This window comes from Muntiacus reevesi, chromosome 2, assembly GCF_963930625.1.
Source record: "Muntiacus reevesi chromosome 2, mMunRee1.1, whole genome shotgun sequence".
Classification (NCBI taxonomy): Eukaryota; Metazoa; Chordata; class Mammalia; order Artiodactyla; family Cervidae; genus Muntiacus; species Muntiacus reevesi.
This window is the reverse complement of record NC_089250.1, coordinates 282,599,401-282,618,257: the sequence shown is the minus strand read 5'-3', so window position 1 is coordinate 282,618,257 and position 18,857 is coordinate 282,599,401. Positions and strand designations below refer to the sequence as shown.

The 18,857-nt window shown below is 48.5% G+C and overlaps 1 protein-coding gene across 1 annotated transcript; it reads left to right on the top strand.

Annotated features, from left to right (window-relative positions):
* Positions 1-508: 508 nt before the first annotated feature.
* Positions 509-17,970, top strand: LOC136157745 (histone-lysine N-methyltransferase PRDM9-like). The gene is made up of 17 exons (XM_065919523.1): positions 509-583; positions 987-1,110; positions 1,416-1,523; positions 5,647-5,696; positions 7,500-7,656; positions 8,484-8,585; positions 8,799-9,070; positions 9,607-9,674; positions 10,744-10,937; positions 12,606-13,386; positions 13,471-13,675; positions 14,098-14,132; positions 14,928-14,935; positions 15,759-15,838; positions 15,986-16,039; positions 16,740-16,931; positions 17,887-17,970. The coding sequence occupies exons 1-17, from the start codon at positions 509-511 to the stop codon at positions 17,968-17,970; spliced, it is 2,589 nt and encodes an 862-aa protein (XP_065775595.1).
* Positions 17,971-18,857: the final 887 nt, after the last annotated feature.

The following is an 18,857-nucleotide window of genomic DNA, read 5'->3' as shown; positions in this document are numbered from 1 at the left end:
CCCCTCTGACTGAGGACCCCAGTTACTTCAGCCCGTGGGACCCAGATCTCCTCAAGCCGAGCGACTTCTCCCTTAGACGTAGAACCTACGTTATGCCCAGATTTTTCTGAGTCCCCAGGAGGAGATCCTCAAAACCCTTCTTGGAGAAACATTCCCTCTGCTTCACTGGAACAGAGCCCTGATTTCAGCCTGACCCCAGTACAGCAGTTAGGGGTTTCCGGGTCTCCTCGAGAATCCCTCCGTCACCCACAGTCACATCCCTCCCAGTGCCATCCCTCAGAGGGGTTGAATTGTAGGGGAACCAAAGAAACCAAATCTAGTTCATATTAGGCTGATCTGTCATATCTAGTCAGGATCCGTCCATCCCACCAATACCCTCACCCTGACTTTCCCCTCGCCTTACTGCCCTGGACACTCCACCCAAGGCAGGCAGCTCAGGCTCTGGACAGTGGTCTGGGCTATCTCAGCACCTTCTTCTTCCACAGGCACCTTGGCCTTGAGCACTCCAATGGCCATGAGGCCGAACAGGTCTCCAGAGGAGAGCACTGAGGGAAATGCCGGGAGAACAGAGTGGAAGCCCACGGTGAGCGGTGGAGTCGGCAAAGCTGGGCTCAAAGTCAGCTCTATAGGAAGGACATGGCGCTGGTCCCTGAAGCACCACAGACTGCTTGCCTTGAAAGCTGAGTGAACGTCCCTGTGACTGTACACAGGATGGGAATACCTGGTCCTGTCTGAGATGGTGGGGTGGAGTGGGACAAAACAGGACACTAGCTTCTCAACTGCTCTGTGTCCAGGGAGAGCTAGGAAAATGCTCAGTTTGTTCAGTTAAGGAGGACACAGTCGGGAAGGAAAGTCTTCATCCCTGTCTCACACAGACCATCCAGGAGCTTCAGGCTTCTCCCTGCACAAAAGGTGGAGGAGAAGGCTCAGCGCTAAGGTCTGACTTAGATTGGTAAATCACTGATGAAATCTATTATTTTCCTTAGGCCAAAGATGCTTTCAAAGACATCTCCGTATTCTTCTCCAAGGAGGAATGGGAAGAGATGGGAGAATGGGAAAAAATCCGATATAGGAATGTGAAAAGAAACTACGAAGCGCTGATTGCTATAGGTAACAGGAAGTGCTGGGCGCCTGTGAGCCTGGGAAACATGAAACAGGTCTTCACCCTCAGGGTTCACTTGGCCCGCTCTTAGGTGGCTTCACCTGCTCACAGTTCCCTTTTGTGTGGAGACAAACCTGGAGGAAATGTTTGCAGTTCTGTACCAGAGGGAGGGTGACCTGCAGTGCAGAGCTCACCTCTTGCCTTGTTCTATATTCTCCCAGCACATCCCACAGATTCCGTGACTCTGTGACACTTTCCATTGCTTCTATGCTTTGTTTCCCCTTCTTAGAACAAATATTTTGCTTCTTTCCAGGTTTCAGAGCCACTCGACCAGATTTCATGCATCCCCGCAGGCAGGCCATCAAGCCCCAGGGAGATGACACTGAGGATTCTGATGAAGAATGGACACCAAGGCAGCAAGGTGAGAGGCCAGGAGGGTGTGGACGTGTCTTCCTGAAACCAGCCTGGGCTTAGGTCTCAACTACATCTTAGCCAGTAGCAAGGAAAACATAATTTTCAGCATTCCCAAGTGGCTGTGGCTGAATATTGACATTAGCCTGAATGAAGATGAATGTATAGGTTTTCCAGTGTAATTCTCAAAAGTTTTATGGTTAAAATTTATCATTATTTTTAAAAAGAATTATTTTTGCTAAACATTCTTAGTGAAAGGCAGTTAAAGATCCTTTAGAAATAAATTCACCAAACAGATTGGTTATTGGTTATTGGATTAAATCCCTTCAAAGAGGAAATGATTAACATATTATTTCAAGATACATTATGTATATATGTATACAAAATAAAACTCATGATCTTTTTACCCTAAGGTAAAACTAATTCTTTATTTTGATTCTGGGAAAGGGTTTGAGAGAACTATTTATTCTCCATGATCTTTCCCACATTTCACTGACCAGAGATGGCATCAGGTAAATAAAATGAAGTACACCTATTATAAAATAGAAGTGAGCAGCTCACTTCCTCTTCTGCTGCTCAGCTTAGAAGAGTTAATCTACCTAGACTGGAGAAACAATTTAGATAGTTCTATGATTCTCCATCTATGGATTTCTGTTCTCCCAGATATTAAAAAATTACTTATTTAGTTTTGGCTGCACTGGGTCTTTGTTGCTGTGGACAGGCTTTCTCTGGTTGCGGTGACTGTCTTCTCGTTGCAGAGCACGTGCAGGCTCTGGAGTTTTTGAAAAAAAAGGCTTAGCTGCCCCGCAGAAAGGGGCATCTCCCTGGACCAGCCATCGAACCTGTGTCCTCTGCACTTGCAGGCAGATTCTCATCCACTGTGCACCAGGGACGTCCCTCTGTTCCCTGAGGTTATTAAAACTAGTGAAAGGGACATGAAAACCAAACATTTGGTTGTCTGCAAAGGTTTTGACAAAAGGAGAGATTCTTAGGGAATACATACGCCTCGGTTCACCATACGCCTGCTCGTCTTTATTTACCTTTTTAACAGTTTCTGAGTGTATGGCACACCGCTGCTAACTATGTACACGTTAGTCTTAGTGGCCGCAGTGCTAATCGCTCAGTCATGGCTGACTCTGTGTCCCCATAGATTGGAGCCCACCAGGCTCCTCTGTCCATGGGATTCTCTAGGCAAGAATATTGGGGTGGGTTGCCATGTCCTGCTCCAGGTGATCTTCCCAACGCAGGGATTGAGCCTGCATCTGTTGCATCTCCTGCGTTGCAGGTGGACTTTTTACCCCTGAGCCACCAGGATTATATATACACATTGCTGTACAACAAATCTGTAGAAGTGTTACATCTTGTGTGACTGAAGCCCTAATCCACCGAGGAACAATTCTCCAATCCTTCCTCCTCATAGCCCTTGGCAACCACGATTATATTTTCTGTTTCCATGGATTTAATTTAGATACCTCAGAGAAGTGGTATCAGGCCATATTTGTCTTTTTTGATTGGTTCATTTCACTTAGTGTAATATCATCAAGGCCCATCCATGTAGCATATGACAGACATCTTTTTTAAGGCTTCAAAACATTCCGTTGTGTGCATGTGGATATAAGAGCTATAACATATATCTTATATATAATCTTTATCTTTTATCCACCAATGAACATTTAGAATGCTCACACATCTTGCCCATTGGGAATAATGCGGCAATGACTATACATGTGCCCACTATTTACTCATTATCTTGCTTTCAATTTTTTACCGAAACCCACTCTTGACTTGGATTGCTAGATCATACAGCACTTCTAATTTTCTGTGGAAACTCCATAGTCTTTTCTAGAAAGCTTGCAACATTTTACATTGCCAACAATAGTGTATAAGGGTTCCAATTTCTCCATATCCTTACCAAACTTGTTATTGTCTTCTTATACATATTGCCCATCCCAGAAGGTTTCAATTTGTATTTCCATACCGATTAGTAATATTGAGAATCTTTTCATATATTTGTTGGCCATTGTGTATTTTCTCTGGAGAATTGTCTATTCAATTCCTTCTCTCACTGTTAGTCAGCGCAGACTGCCATAACAAAACAGACTGCATTCCTTAAACCACAGAAATTTGTTTTCTTACAATCCTGGAACATGGAAATTTGATATCAAGGTGCCATCATGGTCCATCAGATTTTCTTCCTGGCTTATAGGTAGCCTTCAAACTGGTGTATGCTTAATAACCCCTTATCAGGTGCAGATTTTATAAATATTTTCTACCATCATGTCGGTGGCCTTTTCAACTCTGTTCAGTGTCCTTTGCTGCACAGAGGTTTTAAGATTAATCTCATTTCTCTATTTTTACTTTGTTACTAATACTTGTGCACTTGGCACCATATCTAAGAAATCATTGCTGAATCAGTGTCGTGAAGCTTCACCCTTGTTGTCTTCTAAGGGTCTTATCAAGTCTTGCATAAATGTCTTTAATCCATTCTGAGTTGATTTTTCTTCAAGATGTAAGATGTTCGTTATTTTGCATATGGTTATTTTGTTTCCCCAGCACCATTCATTACAGGGATTAAGCTTTCCCCATTATCTTGACACGCTAGATGAAGATCATTAGACCATGTATCCAAGAGTTGATTTCTGGCTGTCTATTCTGTTCCATTGATTGACATATCTGTCTTTATGCCAGCCAGCTTCCTCAGTGGCTCAGCAGGTGAAGAATCTGCCTTCAGTGCAGGAGACACAGGAGATGTGGGTTCAATCCACGAGTTAAGAAGATCCCCTGGAGAAGGCAATGGCAACCCTGTCCAGTATTCTTGCCTGAGAAATCCCCTGGACAGAGGAGCCTGGAGGGCTACAGTCCAAAAGGTCACAGAAAGTCAAGAAGACTGAGCAGCTAAGCAAACATGTTTTGCCAAATCCACACTCTTTTGGCTCCTGTACCTTTGTAGTGTGTTCTGAAATCAGAGGCCTCCAGCTTTCCTGTTCTTTGTAAGATTGCTTTGCCAGTTTGGGGTGCTCTGAGATTCCGTGTTAACTGTTGGATGGATTTTCTATATCTGAAAAAAATTCCATTGTGATTTTAATAGGAATTGCATTGAATGTTTAAATTGCTTTGGGTAGTATGAACAGCTTAATAATATTAAGCCTCTAAATCCATAAACATGAGACACCTATCGATTATTTATGTCAGATTCCTTTCAGCAATATTTTGTAGTTTTCAACATATGAGTCTTTCATCTCCTTAAGTTTATTCCTAATTACTTCATTCTTCTCAATGCTATTATCAATAAGATTCTTTGACCAGTGGCTAGGACTCCACACTCCCAATGCAGAGAACTTGCGTTCAGTCCCTAGTCAGGGAACTAGATCCCACCTGCCGGAACACAAGTCCTGGAAAAAACAAAGAAATAAAAATAAATATTTTTTTATAATTTAGCTCTTGAATATAGCTTTAAAAAAATAAAAAATAAATAGTATGGTTTTCTTATTTTCCTTTGTGAAATGGTCATTCCTCATGCATGGAAAGATATTTGAGTGTTGATTTTGTACCGTGCAACTTTCTCTGCAGGAATTTTGTGTGTGTGGATTTAAAGATTTTTCTGCACATAAAACCATGCCCCTGTGAGCAGACATAATTTTACTTCTTTCTTTCCAAATGGAAGCCTTTTGTTTCCATTTCTAACCTACAGCGCTGGCTAGGAGTTCTAATATTATGGTGAACACAAATTTGATAACGGGCATCCTTGGCTTTTCTTCTTGATCATTATCACTGATGACTATGATGTTAGAGGTAGACTTTCAATATATGACCTTTATTATATTGCAGTCACTTCCTCCTATTCCTACATTGTTGAGAACTTTTGTCATGAAAGACTATTAAATTTATTAGATATTTTATGAAAATCAGATGAGGCACGGATGAAGTTTCATATATTTTTTTTAATTTTAAGAAAACTATGTAATACTCCCAGTGGAACCATGGGAGTTGATGATACAGAAATCATTTTCCATTCCTCCTTTGGTAATCATTGTCTTTGTCACTCTCTGGCTTAGAATTATGTGTCCTTAATTAGAATACCCAGAGTTTGGAAACATTTCCCAACCAAAACACTGATTCTCATCGTTTTCTAGGTAAACCTTCTTCGATGCCCTTCAGAGTGGAGCACAGTAAACACCAGAAAGTGAGTATTTCCCAAATCCTGTTGCCAAAATAACCTCCTCATGGATCGAGTCACAGGTGAGAATAGCAGAAAACACAGAGATCCTGGAGACCGCTGCCTTCCTGTCCTGAGTCTTTAGCACAATGTCTGATATCATCACCATCTTTGCAGTTAGTAAGAACAACAGCAGTAGTAGGTTGTTCTGTTGTTACATTATTTTCATAATATTTTAGGCTTCAAGTATTTTATGTGAATAAACTTGCTTAAACCTTAAATCAATCCTACAGTACCTATAAGTAGGTATAGAGCTATCACCATTATAGATACAAAAAAAAAAAAAAAAGGTAAGAAACATTTGATTATATACCTGAGACCACAGTATCACTGGTAGTGTAATGTAAACCAATGCACGTTCTCTAAACACCTTACAAACTGATTAAAACTTCCATAGTTCTATGAAGCTTATTCATACATCTTTATATCATTCATTTGAGACATGTTTTCAACCTCAGTTTTTTGTGCTTTGCTAGGGAGGCATATGCTAAGACATCTGAATAAGGGAAGCTTAAGGACATGCTGGGCAGTTTGTAGAGTGGACAGTCCAAGATGAAGAAGCTTAAAAATATGCTGGGCAGTTTGTAGAGTGGACAGTCCAAGATGAAGAAGGAGATAGGATCCCTACCTCAGAGCCTCCCACTCCAATATGAGGAAGCAACTTGCAACCCTGATAAGCCTCAAGTTTATGACTGAAAAGCAACAAATAAGAAAATAACAGAAGGACTTCACATAGATTACCTGCTTTTGAGTAGAAACTCATCATCTGGGCATCATTTCAAATGCTCATTCTTGTAGGAGGGAGTAACAACTCCTTCCACTGAGCTCTAATTAGCAACTCTCCTGTTTGTAATCATTTGTTTAGCCTGCCCCTGTGCTGTGAGGTTTGAGATCCTAGCCCACACCCATTAGTTCTCAGAAGTCCAGGCCCACCTCAAAGCCCCTAAGTGCCCCCTGAATGGTTCGTGAGTGAGTGACTCCACATTTAAGCATTCATCTAGGAGTAGAAAGGTCAAAGGATGCTGAAGATAGTATCTGTGAGTTGCACTTGAAATATAGTGGCAGTTTAGGGAATAAATTGATACGTAAGGGATGTACGTTCACGTTCTTACTGTAGTAAATACTTCACACAACAATTTGTTGAAGGTTATTAAATTTCATGTCCACTATAATATTAAGAATTAGCCTGTATACCAATTCATGGATCAGGAAACTGAGTAGAACCAGCTAGTCATACAGCCTTGTTCGAGGAGAATTGACGAGACCGGCTACTTTAATTCCAAACATTGTCGCTAGGACATGGCAACCTGCAGCTTTCATCTCATTTTCTTTCTTGTCTAAATGTGATTCGGCCGATCGTCTTTTCTCCTCTTAATCTCACTGCTTTGTCACCTTGTTTTCCACATGTGTTTTGTCCCCTCTGTAATTTTCCATACGTCCTCGTCCGTCAAAGGGCCACTATTAAGAGAAAGCCCCCGGTCTCTCTACCAGCCCTTACCCTCTTCTTTCCCTGACCTCCAGCTTTTCTCCCTGCCTTGCTCTCACTTTTATGCAGAAAGTTGAAGGGGAAGAACCTTAAGATATGAATTCTAGTTTTGATTCACTATCCACGTAGGTCCTTATTTTACACTCCAGTGTTCAGACCCCTTCCCCCCATATCAGGTATTTCCAAGAATTGTCAAAGTATTAACTAAAGTCATGCATGTGAAAACACTTCATAAAGTCCTAAAGAACTAAAGAAATGCATGTTGTCTTTTACTCACATGGAAGAGAATGTCCAGGGCACCATTAAGTAATGAATCTAGTTTGAAGGAATTGCCGGGAGCAGCAGAATCGCGGAAGACAAGTGGCTCCAAGCAGGCTCAGAATCCAGTGCCCCATCACAGAAAAGCAAGGACCCCTGGACAGCACCCCAGACAAAAAGTCGGTAAGAGAAACTTGGGGAGTTCCTCTAATTAGTTCCTCTAATTCCTGTAGAAAAACTAATAAGCATGGCCTAGGTGTGTGGCAGGGACTTTGGGTAGGCGGGGTTTCAGCTGGACTGATCTGAGACATGAAGTGAGCACTGGGGCCTTGGGAAAATCTTATACAATTTCTGAGATTCTGAATGCTATCTGTAAAGTGAGGATAAGGATCCATGACTCATACAGTGCCTGAAAACCTTACATTAAATGCAAAAGTCTGACACCTACAAGTAGTTCAATAAATGCAACTGTGATAAGAGGAACCATGCTTTGTTAGTGTTCATGCCCAGACCTCTGCTCAATGCCTTACTTGTCATGTGCGCTTAACACATATTTTCTGAGTAGATGTGTCGATGAACTATTACCTAAGTCGGAAGGTTGGGAAGTTAAACCTACTAATGGGAAGTGGAGGAAGCTATCACTGAACTGGGCATCTGTGGTCAGTGGCGCCTCAGTCTCTTGAAACTGTATTTAAAGGGAGAAGAAAGAAAACATAGAGAAGGGACTCCCTGGTGGTTAAGAGGTTAAGACTCCACGCTTCCACTGCAGGAGGTGTGAGTTCCATTCCTGGTCACGGAACTAAGATCCCACAAGCAATGCAGTCTGGCCGAGAAATAAATAATGGAACATGAAAACATAAAATTACGAAAGTAAAAGTTTGAAAAATACATATAAGAAAATTTTAACAAAGTGTAGAGATGGACAGGTAGGAGATCTCACACTTTCTGATAAAATGGGACTAACTCCCCAGACCCCACCAGCCTTGCTTAGCTTCTGTTCTCCATCTTAGAACTCAGAAGAAAGGAGACTGGAGTGAAGAGGTACAGTCTACGGGAAAGAAAGGGCCACGTGTACCAAGAGGTCAGCGAGCCCCAGGATGACGACTACCTCTGTGAGTGACCCCGCTGGCCCACTCACGGAGAAGGGGCAATGAGGCCTTGGTCCACTAACCTCACCTCACCATTTAGTCCACCGGCCATCCCCTTCCTCTATGACTTGGGGTGCAGGATCGAGGCCAAATGCCATGAATGCCCTAGTTCTTTATGAAGGTCTTTACAACCAGAAACATCACTGTACCTCCTCTCATCCCTGTTCTCACCTCCAGATTGTGAGGAGTGTCAGAACTTCTTCATCGACAGCTGTGCTGCTCATGGGCCCCCAACATTTGTAAAGGACTGTGCAGTGGAAAAGGGGCATGCCAATCGCTCAGTCCTCACGCTGCCCCCTGGGTTAAGCATCAGACTGTCGGGCATCCCTGACGCTGGGCTTGGAGTGTGGAACGAGGCGTCCGATCTGCCGCTGGGCCTGCACTTTGGCCCCTATGAGGGCCAGATCACAGACGATGAAGAGGCCGCCAACAGTGGATACGCCTGGCTGGTGAGAAGCACCCGTTTCCCTGTCCTCTGGCCTCTAATCACTTGTACGTGGTGGTGGGTATTTCATGTCTACATATGAGGATGCAGATGGTGATAACATGGTTGTCAATGACACAGTCAGCCCTGTGTACTGTGTGCCGTGGGCGTGACCACAGGACTTCCATCTAAATGTCAGAGGAGAGGTGGGACCACAGTGTACAGACACTCATGTCATCTATCTAAAGGTCAGAGGAGAGGTGGGAACACAGTGTACAGACACTTAGACCTCTCTCTAAGGTCAGAGGAGAGGTGGGAGCACAGTGTAGAGATACACAGAAGTGACTCCTCCCTTGTGGAGCCCTTGCCTTCAATGAATCAAGGGACTCAGACTTGGAATGATGAGTAAGGAGCTTACCGTGTGGTCCGACTGGCAGTTGAATCCATGCAGGCTGAAAAGCACCAATGACTACACAAGGAAATAGCTCTTCTATTGCTTCCTACCAAAAAAAAAAAAAAAAAAAAAAGAGGAAAGCTTGTAAGTCTTTCTCTGACCCTCAGATCACCAAAGGGAGGAACTGCTACGAGTATGTGGATGGAAAGGACACGTCTTGGGCCAACTGGATGAGGTGAGTGCAGTGAGCCTGCAGTGTGTAGACATTGAGACTCCCTCCATCCCACGCCCCTTTCCTTCTCAACCCGGCTCCCTCAAAAGCTTTCACATCTTCCTTACTCTTTTCCCTCAATACCATACTCTTTCATTTCAAAAGACACTAAAAAGAAGGAAATAAAAATATGGCATGTGCCGTCAAGATACAAGTCTATATGCTGAACAAAACTGGTGGACTTGAAAACAACTTGAAGCATCTAGATTCACCAGGAACACTTTAACTCACTTAGTGAACACTTCTCACGCCCTTTATCGTGCAGTTTAGACAGTGAACTTCGGTACTGAAGCAGATAACACAACCCATGTCCTTTTAGAGAACATACTGCAGACAGACATTAGCCAATTGATTTTAGGAGTAGTAACCTTATATTTTCTATCTTTGAGTAAATACACACGCCAGGATGACCTAACACAGGAGACCTTGACTCTCTGTGGTCAAAAACCTCCTCAGGATTGGTTCCAGTGAGAGGTGGGCCCTGAGGCCTCAGAAGGAATGGGGGGCAGCTTGGCCCTGAGCAGGGCCATTCTCTGAGGGCCTCTCCTTTCATCAGGGCAGGCAGACAGTGAACAGACTATTACTGTTCCGTGTCTCAAGCTATATCAGAGCTCTCTCCAAGTATATGTGGGAGGGGGTGGGCAAGAGAATAGGACCCTGGATACACGTGGGGAGATGGCAGAAAGACTCGGCAGAGAAGGCAGGCTGGGGTGAGTGCTGAGGGCTGCATGTTAGCCAAGAAGCACCAAGTCCTGTGGATGAAAGAGAACTTAATTCAGAGTTTAGAGGAGCTGGAGGTCACCAGCCTCACGGACATTCCAGGTGGAGATGAGTCTGGAACTGGGCTCCGGAAAATGGCTACTTAGGTAAGGAGAGAAAAGCATGGGAATTCACATGGCCTGGTCGAAGGTGTGAACAGAAGGTCCACATGAGGGGCGGCCTCAGAGGCGGAAGGCAAGGAGCTGGGCATGGGCGGACAGTGGAGGGCACTCATCCCCTGAGGTTTCTTTCCCTTTCCCGGCCTCGACCCCAGGTATGTGAACTGTGCCCGGGACGACGAGGAGCAGAACCTGGTGGCCTTCCAGTATCACGGGCAGATCTTCTACCGAACCTGCCGGGTGGTCAGGCCGGGCTGTGAGCTGCTGGTCTGGTACAGGGACGAGTACGGTCAGGACCTTGGCATCAAGCGGAAGAGCAGGGGGAAGAGTGAGCTCGCGACCGGGAGAGGTGAGTGTCTCCCCTCTTCCAGCACCCCACCCCATCCTGGGAGCAGCCGTGGTCCGATTTCGAAGCAGAGGACAATGCAGTCCTAAGTCAGTTGAGTTGCAATTAAAATGCCTCAGAATTTGATTCTTTTCATATGACTGTTAGGAGAAATTTTATATTGAAAATGTTAGTTCTAATTTTTAATATTTCATGCAAAAAAATGTGCAACATCACCTTCTGCTAAAAGGCTGAGAAGCAAAAAGCAACATTTCGAGCACCTACCACCTCTCTGCCCTTTATTTGTTTCTTCTTCATTTCCTCCCTTTTCTAAGCGACACGTGTACAGTGATGCGCATTCAGTTCCTGTTCCAGTCTTTTGTCATGTGAGTTCACGCTCTGTGACAGACGGGGCTCCACGCCCCGAAACAGACAGAACCACTGCCCTGGGGCAGCAGGGGCTTCACACCAGACAGGGGCTGGTGCTGAGGAAAACCAGCGCAGGGAACGTGCCTCGGATCAGCGTGAGCAGAGGGTGGGGTGTGGTGCAGGACGGTGCGACAGGGTCTCTGCAGAGATAAGACCTGCGGGGAAGGATTCCAGGCAGGGGAGCAGCCCGTGCCGCAGCCCCAGGACCGGGAAGCGAGGCCATGCCAGGGGTCGCAGGAGGAAGCACAGAGGGAGAGGAAGGAGGCTCGACGGGACACGGAAGCCTCAGGGCCTGTGTCCACGTGCAGGCCCCAGAGGTCCTCCTGGGTGACACAGAACAACCGCCAGGCTTTCAGCTGCAAGCAGCATGTTCTCTGTGCTAAGACGATCCTTTGGTTCACTTTTGGGAAGAGGCAGTAGCGGGGAGTCCCCTCAGAGATCAGTTCATTGCCAGACATGAGGGGAGAGTGGGCTGTCTGAAGATGCTTGGGAGTGAGGGTGTGAAGGGTCTGACTGGACATGTATATTTAAACATGGATTCCTAGTGCATGTTAAGTGGATTAAGCCTGAATGAAATAAATGAGGTATGAGTACTGGTGAGGCTGGAGAAAGGATATGCCTTTATTTTATGATTTATGGGAAACTGAGAGAGGAGCAATTTGTGAACCAGTTTGGGCAGCAGGAGCCAGAACTGTAGTCAGTGGGACTTGGGCCGCTCGGTCTCATCCAGGCTCAAACCCACTTCCTGCAGAGATCGGCACAAAGGCTGCTCTTTGAACAAGGAACCACAAAGTCAGAATTAGCCACACCTGCTCTAACCACCCCCCGTGCTGCCTCCCATATGCAGAGAGCTCCAGGCCAGGCTCCCCTAACTTAATAGACCCTATCCCCTCACAGGGAGCCACTTACGAAATTCCACCTAAGTCATCAAGTCTTATCCCTCAGTAGGGTAGATACTTGGGGCCACTGTGACGTGACTTTTCAGACACCTACACGCGGGGAAAGTCCCTGCAGATCCATCTCTATCAGGAGAGACGCTGACTCTGATGCAGCTGGAAGGTCCCTATCTGGGTGATAGGTAGAAAAGGCCCTTGACACCCGCTTCCTGGATTTCTGTAGATGTAGAGAATAACAGTGGAATGGAAGAGTGGACTGTAAAGGCACTTGATGGGCGACAGATCGTGCACTGTCAACACTTAGATGATGAGTGGGCAAGGCCTGACCGTGGCAAAACAGCTACCTGACAAAAACTTCCTCTTTCAGCAGAACCGAAGCCCAAGATGCACCCATGTCCCTCCTGCTCTCTGGCCTTCTCCAGCCAGAAATTCCTCAGCCAACACATCCAACGCAGTCACTCCTCTCAGACCCTCCTGAGACCATCTGAAAGAGACCGCCTCCAACCAGAGGATCCCTGCCCAGGCAGTCAAAATCGGAGATATTCCAATCCACACAGCCCGAGCGACAAACCTGAGGGCCACGAGGCCAAGGACAGGCCCCAACAATTGCTGAAAAGCGTAAGGCTGAAGAGGATTTCAAGGGCCTCTTCCAACTCACCCGGAGGACAAATGGGGGATTCTGGGGTGCATGAGAGAATGACAGACGAGCCCGGCACAAGCCAGAAACTGAATCCAGAGGACACAGGCTCATTGCTCACGGGGGCAGGGGTCTCAGGGATTATGAGGGTCACATGCGGAGAGTGTGGGCAAGGCTCCAAGGACAGGTCAAGTCTCACCACACACGAGAGGACACATACAGGGGAGAAGCCCTATGTTTGCGGGGAGTGTGGGCAAAGCTTCCATCGGAAGTCCCATCTCATCACACACCAGAGGACACACACAGGGGAGAAGCCCTATGTTTGTGGGGAGTGTGGGCGAAGCTTCCGTCAGAAGGCCCATCTCATCACACACCAGAGGACACACACGGGGGAGAAGCCCTTTGTTTGCAGGGAGTGTGGGCGAAGCTTCAGTGATAAGTCAGTCCTCATCAGACACCAGAGGATACATACAGGGGAGAAGCCCTATGCTTGTGGGGAGTGTGGGCGAAGGTTCAGTGATAAGTCAGTCCTCATCAAACACCAGAGGATACACACAGGGGAGAAGCCCTATGTTTGCAGGGAGTGTGGGCGAAGCTTCAGACAAAAGTCCCTCCTCATAAGCCACCAGAGGACACACACAGGGGAGAAGCCCTATGTTTGCAGGGAGTGTGGGCGAAGCTTCAGCGATAAGTCAGTCCTCATCAAACACCAGAGGATACACACAGGGGAGAAGCCCTATGTTTGCGGGGAGTGTGGGCGATGCTTCAGTCATAAGTCAGTCCTCATCACACACCAGAGGATACACACAGGGGAGACGCCCTATGTTTGTGGGGAGTGTGGGCGAAGCTTCAGTCATAAGGCCAATCTCATCAGACACAAGAGGACACACACAGGGGAGAAGCCCTATGTTTGTGGGGAGTGTGGGCGAAGCTTCAGTCATAAGGTCAATCTCATCTCACACAAGAGGACACACACAGGGGAGAAGCCCTATGATTGCGGGGAGTGTGGGCGAAGCTTCTGTCAGAAATCAACCCTCATCAAACACCAGAGGACACACATAGGGTAGAAGCCGTATGTTTGCAGGGAGCGTGGGCGAAGCTTCAGTCAGAAGACCCATCTCATCTCACACAAGAGAACACACACAGGGGAGAAGCCCTATGTTTGCGGTGAGTGTGGGCAAAGCTTCATTCAGAAGTCAGATTTCATCAGACAGCAGAGGACACACACAGGGGAGAAGCCCTATGTTTGCAGGGAGTGTGGGCAAAGCTTCAGTCACAAGTCCGTCCTCATCACCCACCAGAGGACACACACAGGGGAGAAGCCCTGTTTGCAGGGAGTGTGAGTGAGTCATGAGCAACAAACCACACCTTAGCCACAGGAGGATTTCTGCAGCCACCCCATGCCTCAGCTCTAAGGGCGCCTCAGAGGAGGCCTGTGACCCGTTACTGTCCCCACGAGTATGAGGAGAGAATTCCCAAGTGGTCCAGGGGTCAAAACTCCAATGCAGAGACCCACGTTCAATATTTGCTTGGGGAACTAGCTCCCACATGCTGCAACTAAGACACAGCCGAGCCAAATAAATAAATATATAATAAATATTTTAAAGAAAGCGTGTGATAAGCACAGAATTATTTGTTAAATAGACTTTCCACTTTCATGACAGGAGAGGAGGGATATAAACCGCAAAGGGTTCCTTAGGTGTTCTGGAGATGTTCATGCCAATTGCCTTCGTGGTTTATTAGGTCTCCTCTTCTAATAAATTTTGTCTCCAAACAAATCTGAATCCCAGACTATGTACTCATTCCCCCCTTAACACTGACAGCATTGGGGTCCAGTTAGCTGAACCCCTGGGAAGGCATAATTCTGGAGCCAACTCAGTTAGGTCACTGGACAGTCAATCCTGGGTCCAGGGAGAGGAATGCAGAGTGGAATCAGAATCACCAGGGAAGGGAATTTCCGGCCTCCTGGGAAGTGTGGCCTCTCCTCCTTATAGACCCCGGCTCTCCTTTGGCCTCTCCTGGTGACCCTCTGCTTCCCTCTGACTTCTGTAGCCGCAAAGGTGAAGGCCACATGCGCGCGTGTGTGTGTGTGTGTGTGTGCTCGCGAGCCTGGCTCAGCATGGGCCGTCTGGTCTCTGCCGCTCCCTCGGGGTCATCACAGCATCTGGACTCCAGATGCGACCACAGGGGTCCAGGTCTCAGCCCTGCCCCCAGCAGCTGCTAAGCTGGGGCAAGATGCTCAACCTCTCTGTGTCTCTATTCTCATCTGTGATACAGGGTGGGAGCACCAGCATTTTGGTCTGATGTGTCAGCACAGGCGGAATCTGGCAGAAGCTGGCTGAGAACGCAAGCCCCATCTTTGCTGTCCTTTGTGTTTTTCTCCTTAATATTTTTTATTTTTTAATAGAAGGATAATTGCTTTACAGAATTTGTTTCTTGCATGTCCTCCAGCCCCCACACCGTCCAGGTCTTCAGAGCTAGACGAAGAAGGGGCTGTTCAGGCACTATGATGCCCTGATGAGGGGGTGTGAGGTCAGGTGTGCTAAGGGAAGGTGACCTCCCTTCGCACCCCTGCCGTTCCTGCTGAGCTGGGCAGCCCCAGGGCCCCTCCACAGACAGGCAGGGCCCACAGTCGTCCCCCTGCCGAGCACAGAGCCTGGAGCCGCGTTTGCAGGAAATCCCCGTCCGGCCCCCATCCCACCCCCACACGGAGGGTCCTTGAAGCCCACACCGCGGCTTCTCTATGCATGGGCCTCGTACATGTGTCTGAGCGCTCTGGTCATCGCTGTCGCGACCTTGAAATTCTTAACCATGGAATAGTTCATCCTTACACTTCCCTTTCATGAGTGAAGTCTGATGGACCCCGGGGTGCGCTGTGAGCAGTGCAGACGCTCACGCAGCACGCGTCCCGGGGTGACCAGGCTGGACGAGGGGACAAGGTGGACACAAAGCCCCCACCCTGGGTGAGTGAGGGTGGGGACAGCACCAGGAAGCCACGCTTGCTCAGACCCGGAACTGAGCTCCGACACAGAGTGGGGGCAATGGGGTTCTTAAGGTCGACCACACTCTCCCCTCTGTGAATGACCTCTGCCCTGGCCTGATCCTTCCAGAAGGGGTTCAGGAGGCTGAAGTCCGCCCAGCCACCAGAAGACACCAAGGGGAGAGTGGGCCACGGGGCGGGGGGCGGAGGGTGCGAGCTCCAGGACTCGGGGCAACGGCCCTCAGTTCCCTCCGTGTCCCAGGCTTGTGAAGCGTCTCTACATGAACCGTGTCAGTGATAACCACCCACTATTATTTCCCGGTTTCTATGCTTTCTTAAAGGAACGTGTTTGTCTGTGGCTTGGTTTCCCTACAGGAAGGGAAGCCACGTAAACTCCCCATGTTCTGTGGCTTCAGGCCGGGGCCACGGGAGGGAGAGTTAGGGGTGGTGTAGGCAGAGGGGCTTCAACTGAAAATGGTGGGGACCCAGAAACCTGCAGGGGCTTCTTACCTGCACCTCCCACCAGAGCTGGGCCTGGAATCCCCGGGAAGGCTGAGCAGGTCAAAGCTTCTCCCTCCCCTCCCATCTGTTCCCCTCCCCTCAAGAAGCTGACTCTTGGGGCCAGCCCACAACACGCCCAATCCCCCCATCACCCACAGCGCCACACAGGCCCTCCCTCACAGAAGTGGGATGACCTGGATGGTGGCAGGGATGCTGTGTGACCCCAGAGCTGGAGGTCTCAGCTGACCTTGAGCAAGTGGGTTGATGCATTACACAGCCTCCCAGCCCAGGGAGCTGCCAGCAGCCACAAGCCGTGATCTGAAGAGGAGCTGGGAGATAGGGAGTGGGGATGCGACCTCTGTGAGGTTCCGTCCTGTCCCCAGGACAGTGGCCAGGCCCCACCTGACACCGTGACTGCCCTGCTCGGGCCCACAGGGCGCCAGCAGTCATGGTGCGGACACCCAGCTGCCTCCGCAGCACGCTCCACCCTGACCACAGCGGCCCCGTGGCTGTACCAGCCCCGCCTGCGCGCGGCTCTGCTTGGCTGTCAGGGCTTGGGGACCCTGGGTGAGTCGGTGAGGGCAGAGCTCCAGAGGCCAAGCCTGTCTTCAGCCACCAGCCCTGCCCTGCTTACGGGACTCATGAGTCCAGCCAGTATCTGAAGCCAAGATGCCTTTGGGAGAATGACACCACAGACGCTGACCTCAGAGCTCAGACTCCTGAAAACTTACTAAACAGGTTATTTTTAGTCTTTTTCTTCAGGGGGTTGTTGGCAGGAACCGTGGAGGGAAATGACTCCCTTTGTGGTGTTGTGGTTAAGAATCCACCTGCCAATGTAGGAGACACGGGTTCAATCCCTGATCTGGGAAGACCCCACGTGCCGTGGAGCAAAAAAGTCCGTTCACAACTACTGCAGCCCAAGAGCCTAGAGTCTCTGCTTCCCAACCAGAGCAGCAACCACAGGGAGAAGTTCAGCACAGAAACGAGAGAGCAGCCCCCACTCCCTACAACAAGAGAAAAGCCCGCACAGCAGCGAAGACCCAGCACAGCCAAATATAAATAACTAATCTTTCTTTAAGTAGGAGATCGCAGCATTCTCTGCTGATCCAGAGGCTAGGACTCTGAGCTCCCAGCACAGGGGGCCACGTTCAATCCCTGGTCAGGGCACTAGATCCCATATGCTGCAACTGAAGGCCCTGCATGCCACAGCTAAGACCCAGCGCAGCCAATTAAATGAATACTTAAAAGTAGGAGGCTCTTCATCTGTCACCAGAGAAAACTGCAACATTTTAGGAAAAGAAAAAAAAAAAAAGATTTTATTTTGCAAGTGCTCATGGTTCATTGCAAAAATTTGCTCATAATATGCAGCTGTTTGAAAAAAAGAAATTTAGAAAATACAGAAACTAAAACCCACCCATAAATGTGTGGGGAACATCAATTACTGCAGCATCTGGCCACCACACACGGGAACACACGTCCGTGTTTTTCTTCTGCAAAGAAGCTTTCAGCCTCCACCCTCCTTCGCACCAGCCTCTGCTCTGCTCACCGAGAAGACTGCTCTTTGGCCTCGTGACGGGGGGGATTTCTGTTGAACTCAGGGAGGTGGTGGAGTAGGGCTGTGCGGTTGGGGGCACCGTCTGGCCTGCAGTGAGGAGAGAAGCAAGAGTGCTCCCCCTCTGGGTCCAGCAACTCTAGGAGCCTCGGGGAGCCGCCCGGGAAGAAACCTCTCAAGCACCTTCCTTGCAGTCTCCAGAGTTACGCACATCCCACGTCTCGGGGTTCAGTTGTGGGTTAACAAGTCCTCGCTTGTTGGACAGAAATGTGTTTCCACAGAGAATCTGCCCAGATCTTGGCCTAGTTTGGTTCTCTTATTGGACATGGAAAGTGTTTCCACAGAGAATCTGCCTGGATCTCGGCCTCGGTTGGTACAGATGTAACAGGCAGTACGTTCAGGGCTCAGGGAAGCTAGTTCTGAAGCTCTCTGGGTTTAGGGCTACAGCGCCTCCTCACCTCTACCCCTTCCATGGTCATGGAGCCTTCTGTTCCAGAGGAAGGTTTTTGGCAACATCAGCCACAAAGAGACATACTGAAGAGGAGAAAGGCCACGGCAGGCGGGGCTGGGTGTTCCTGGGGGAGCAGAGGGGCCTTGGACACTCCATGCTGGACCCCTCTCCCACCGGCTTCTCCTTCTTCTCGCCGGGCATGCAGCTTTCACCTCCGGGGTGCCCGCCAGTGAGGGGCTCCCAGGACACCAAGCTGGGGTTGGCGATGGGGGAGCTGGATGCCAGGGAACCCGAGACCCCGCAGCAGGTCAGGACACTGTGGACGAGGGCCGGCCTCACTGACCGGTTAGGCCCTGTGCATTCGGGACACCTTCTCTGGACCCCAGGTGGAGGTGCTGCTGCTCCCACGGCCCACCTGCGTCTCAGGAGGTGGAAGAGACTGGGTTGTCCTTCCCACCTCCTGCCCAGAGAATGACACAGGCCAGTTTCCAAAAGTGG

Excerpts from the sequence above, each read along its gene's own strand:
- LOC136157745 (XM_065919523.1), top strand. The coding sequence starts at position 509 with ATGGCCATGAGGCCGAACAGGTCTCCAGAGGAGAGCACTGAGGGAAAT. Across the intron at positions 13,387-13,470 it reads TGTGGGGAGTGTGGGCGAAG|CTTCAGACAAAAGTCCCTCC; the intron begins GTTCAGTGATAA and ends GTGTGGGCGAAG. Across the intron at positions 16,040-16,739 it reads CAGAAGACACCAAGGGGAGA|GACAGTGGCCAGGCCCCACC; the intron begins GTGGGCCACGGG and ends TCCTGTCCCCAG.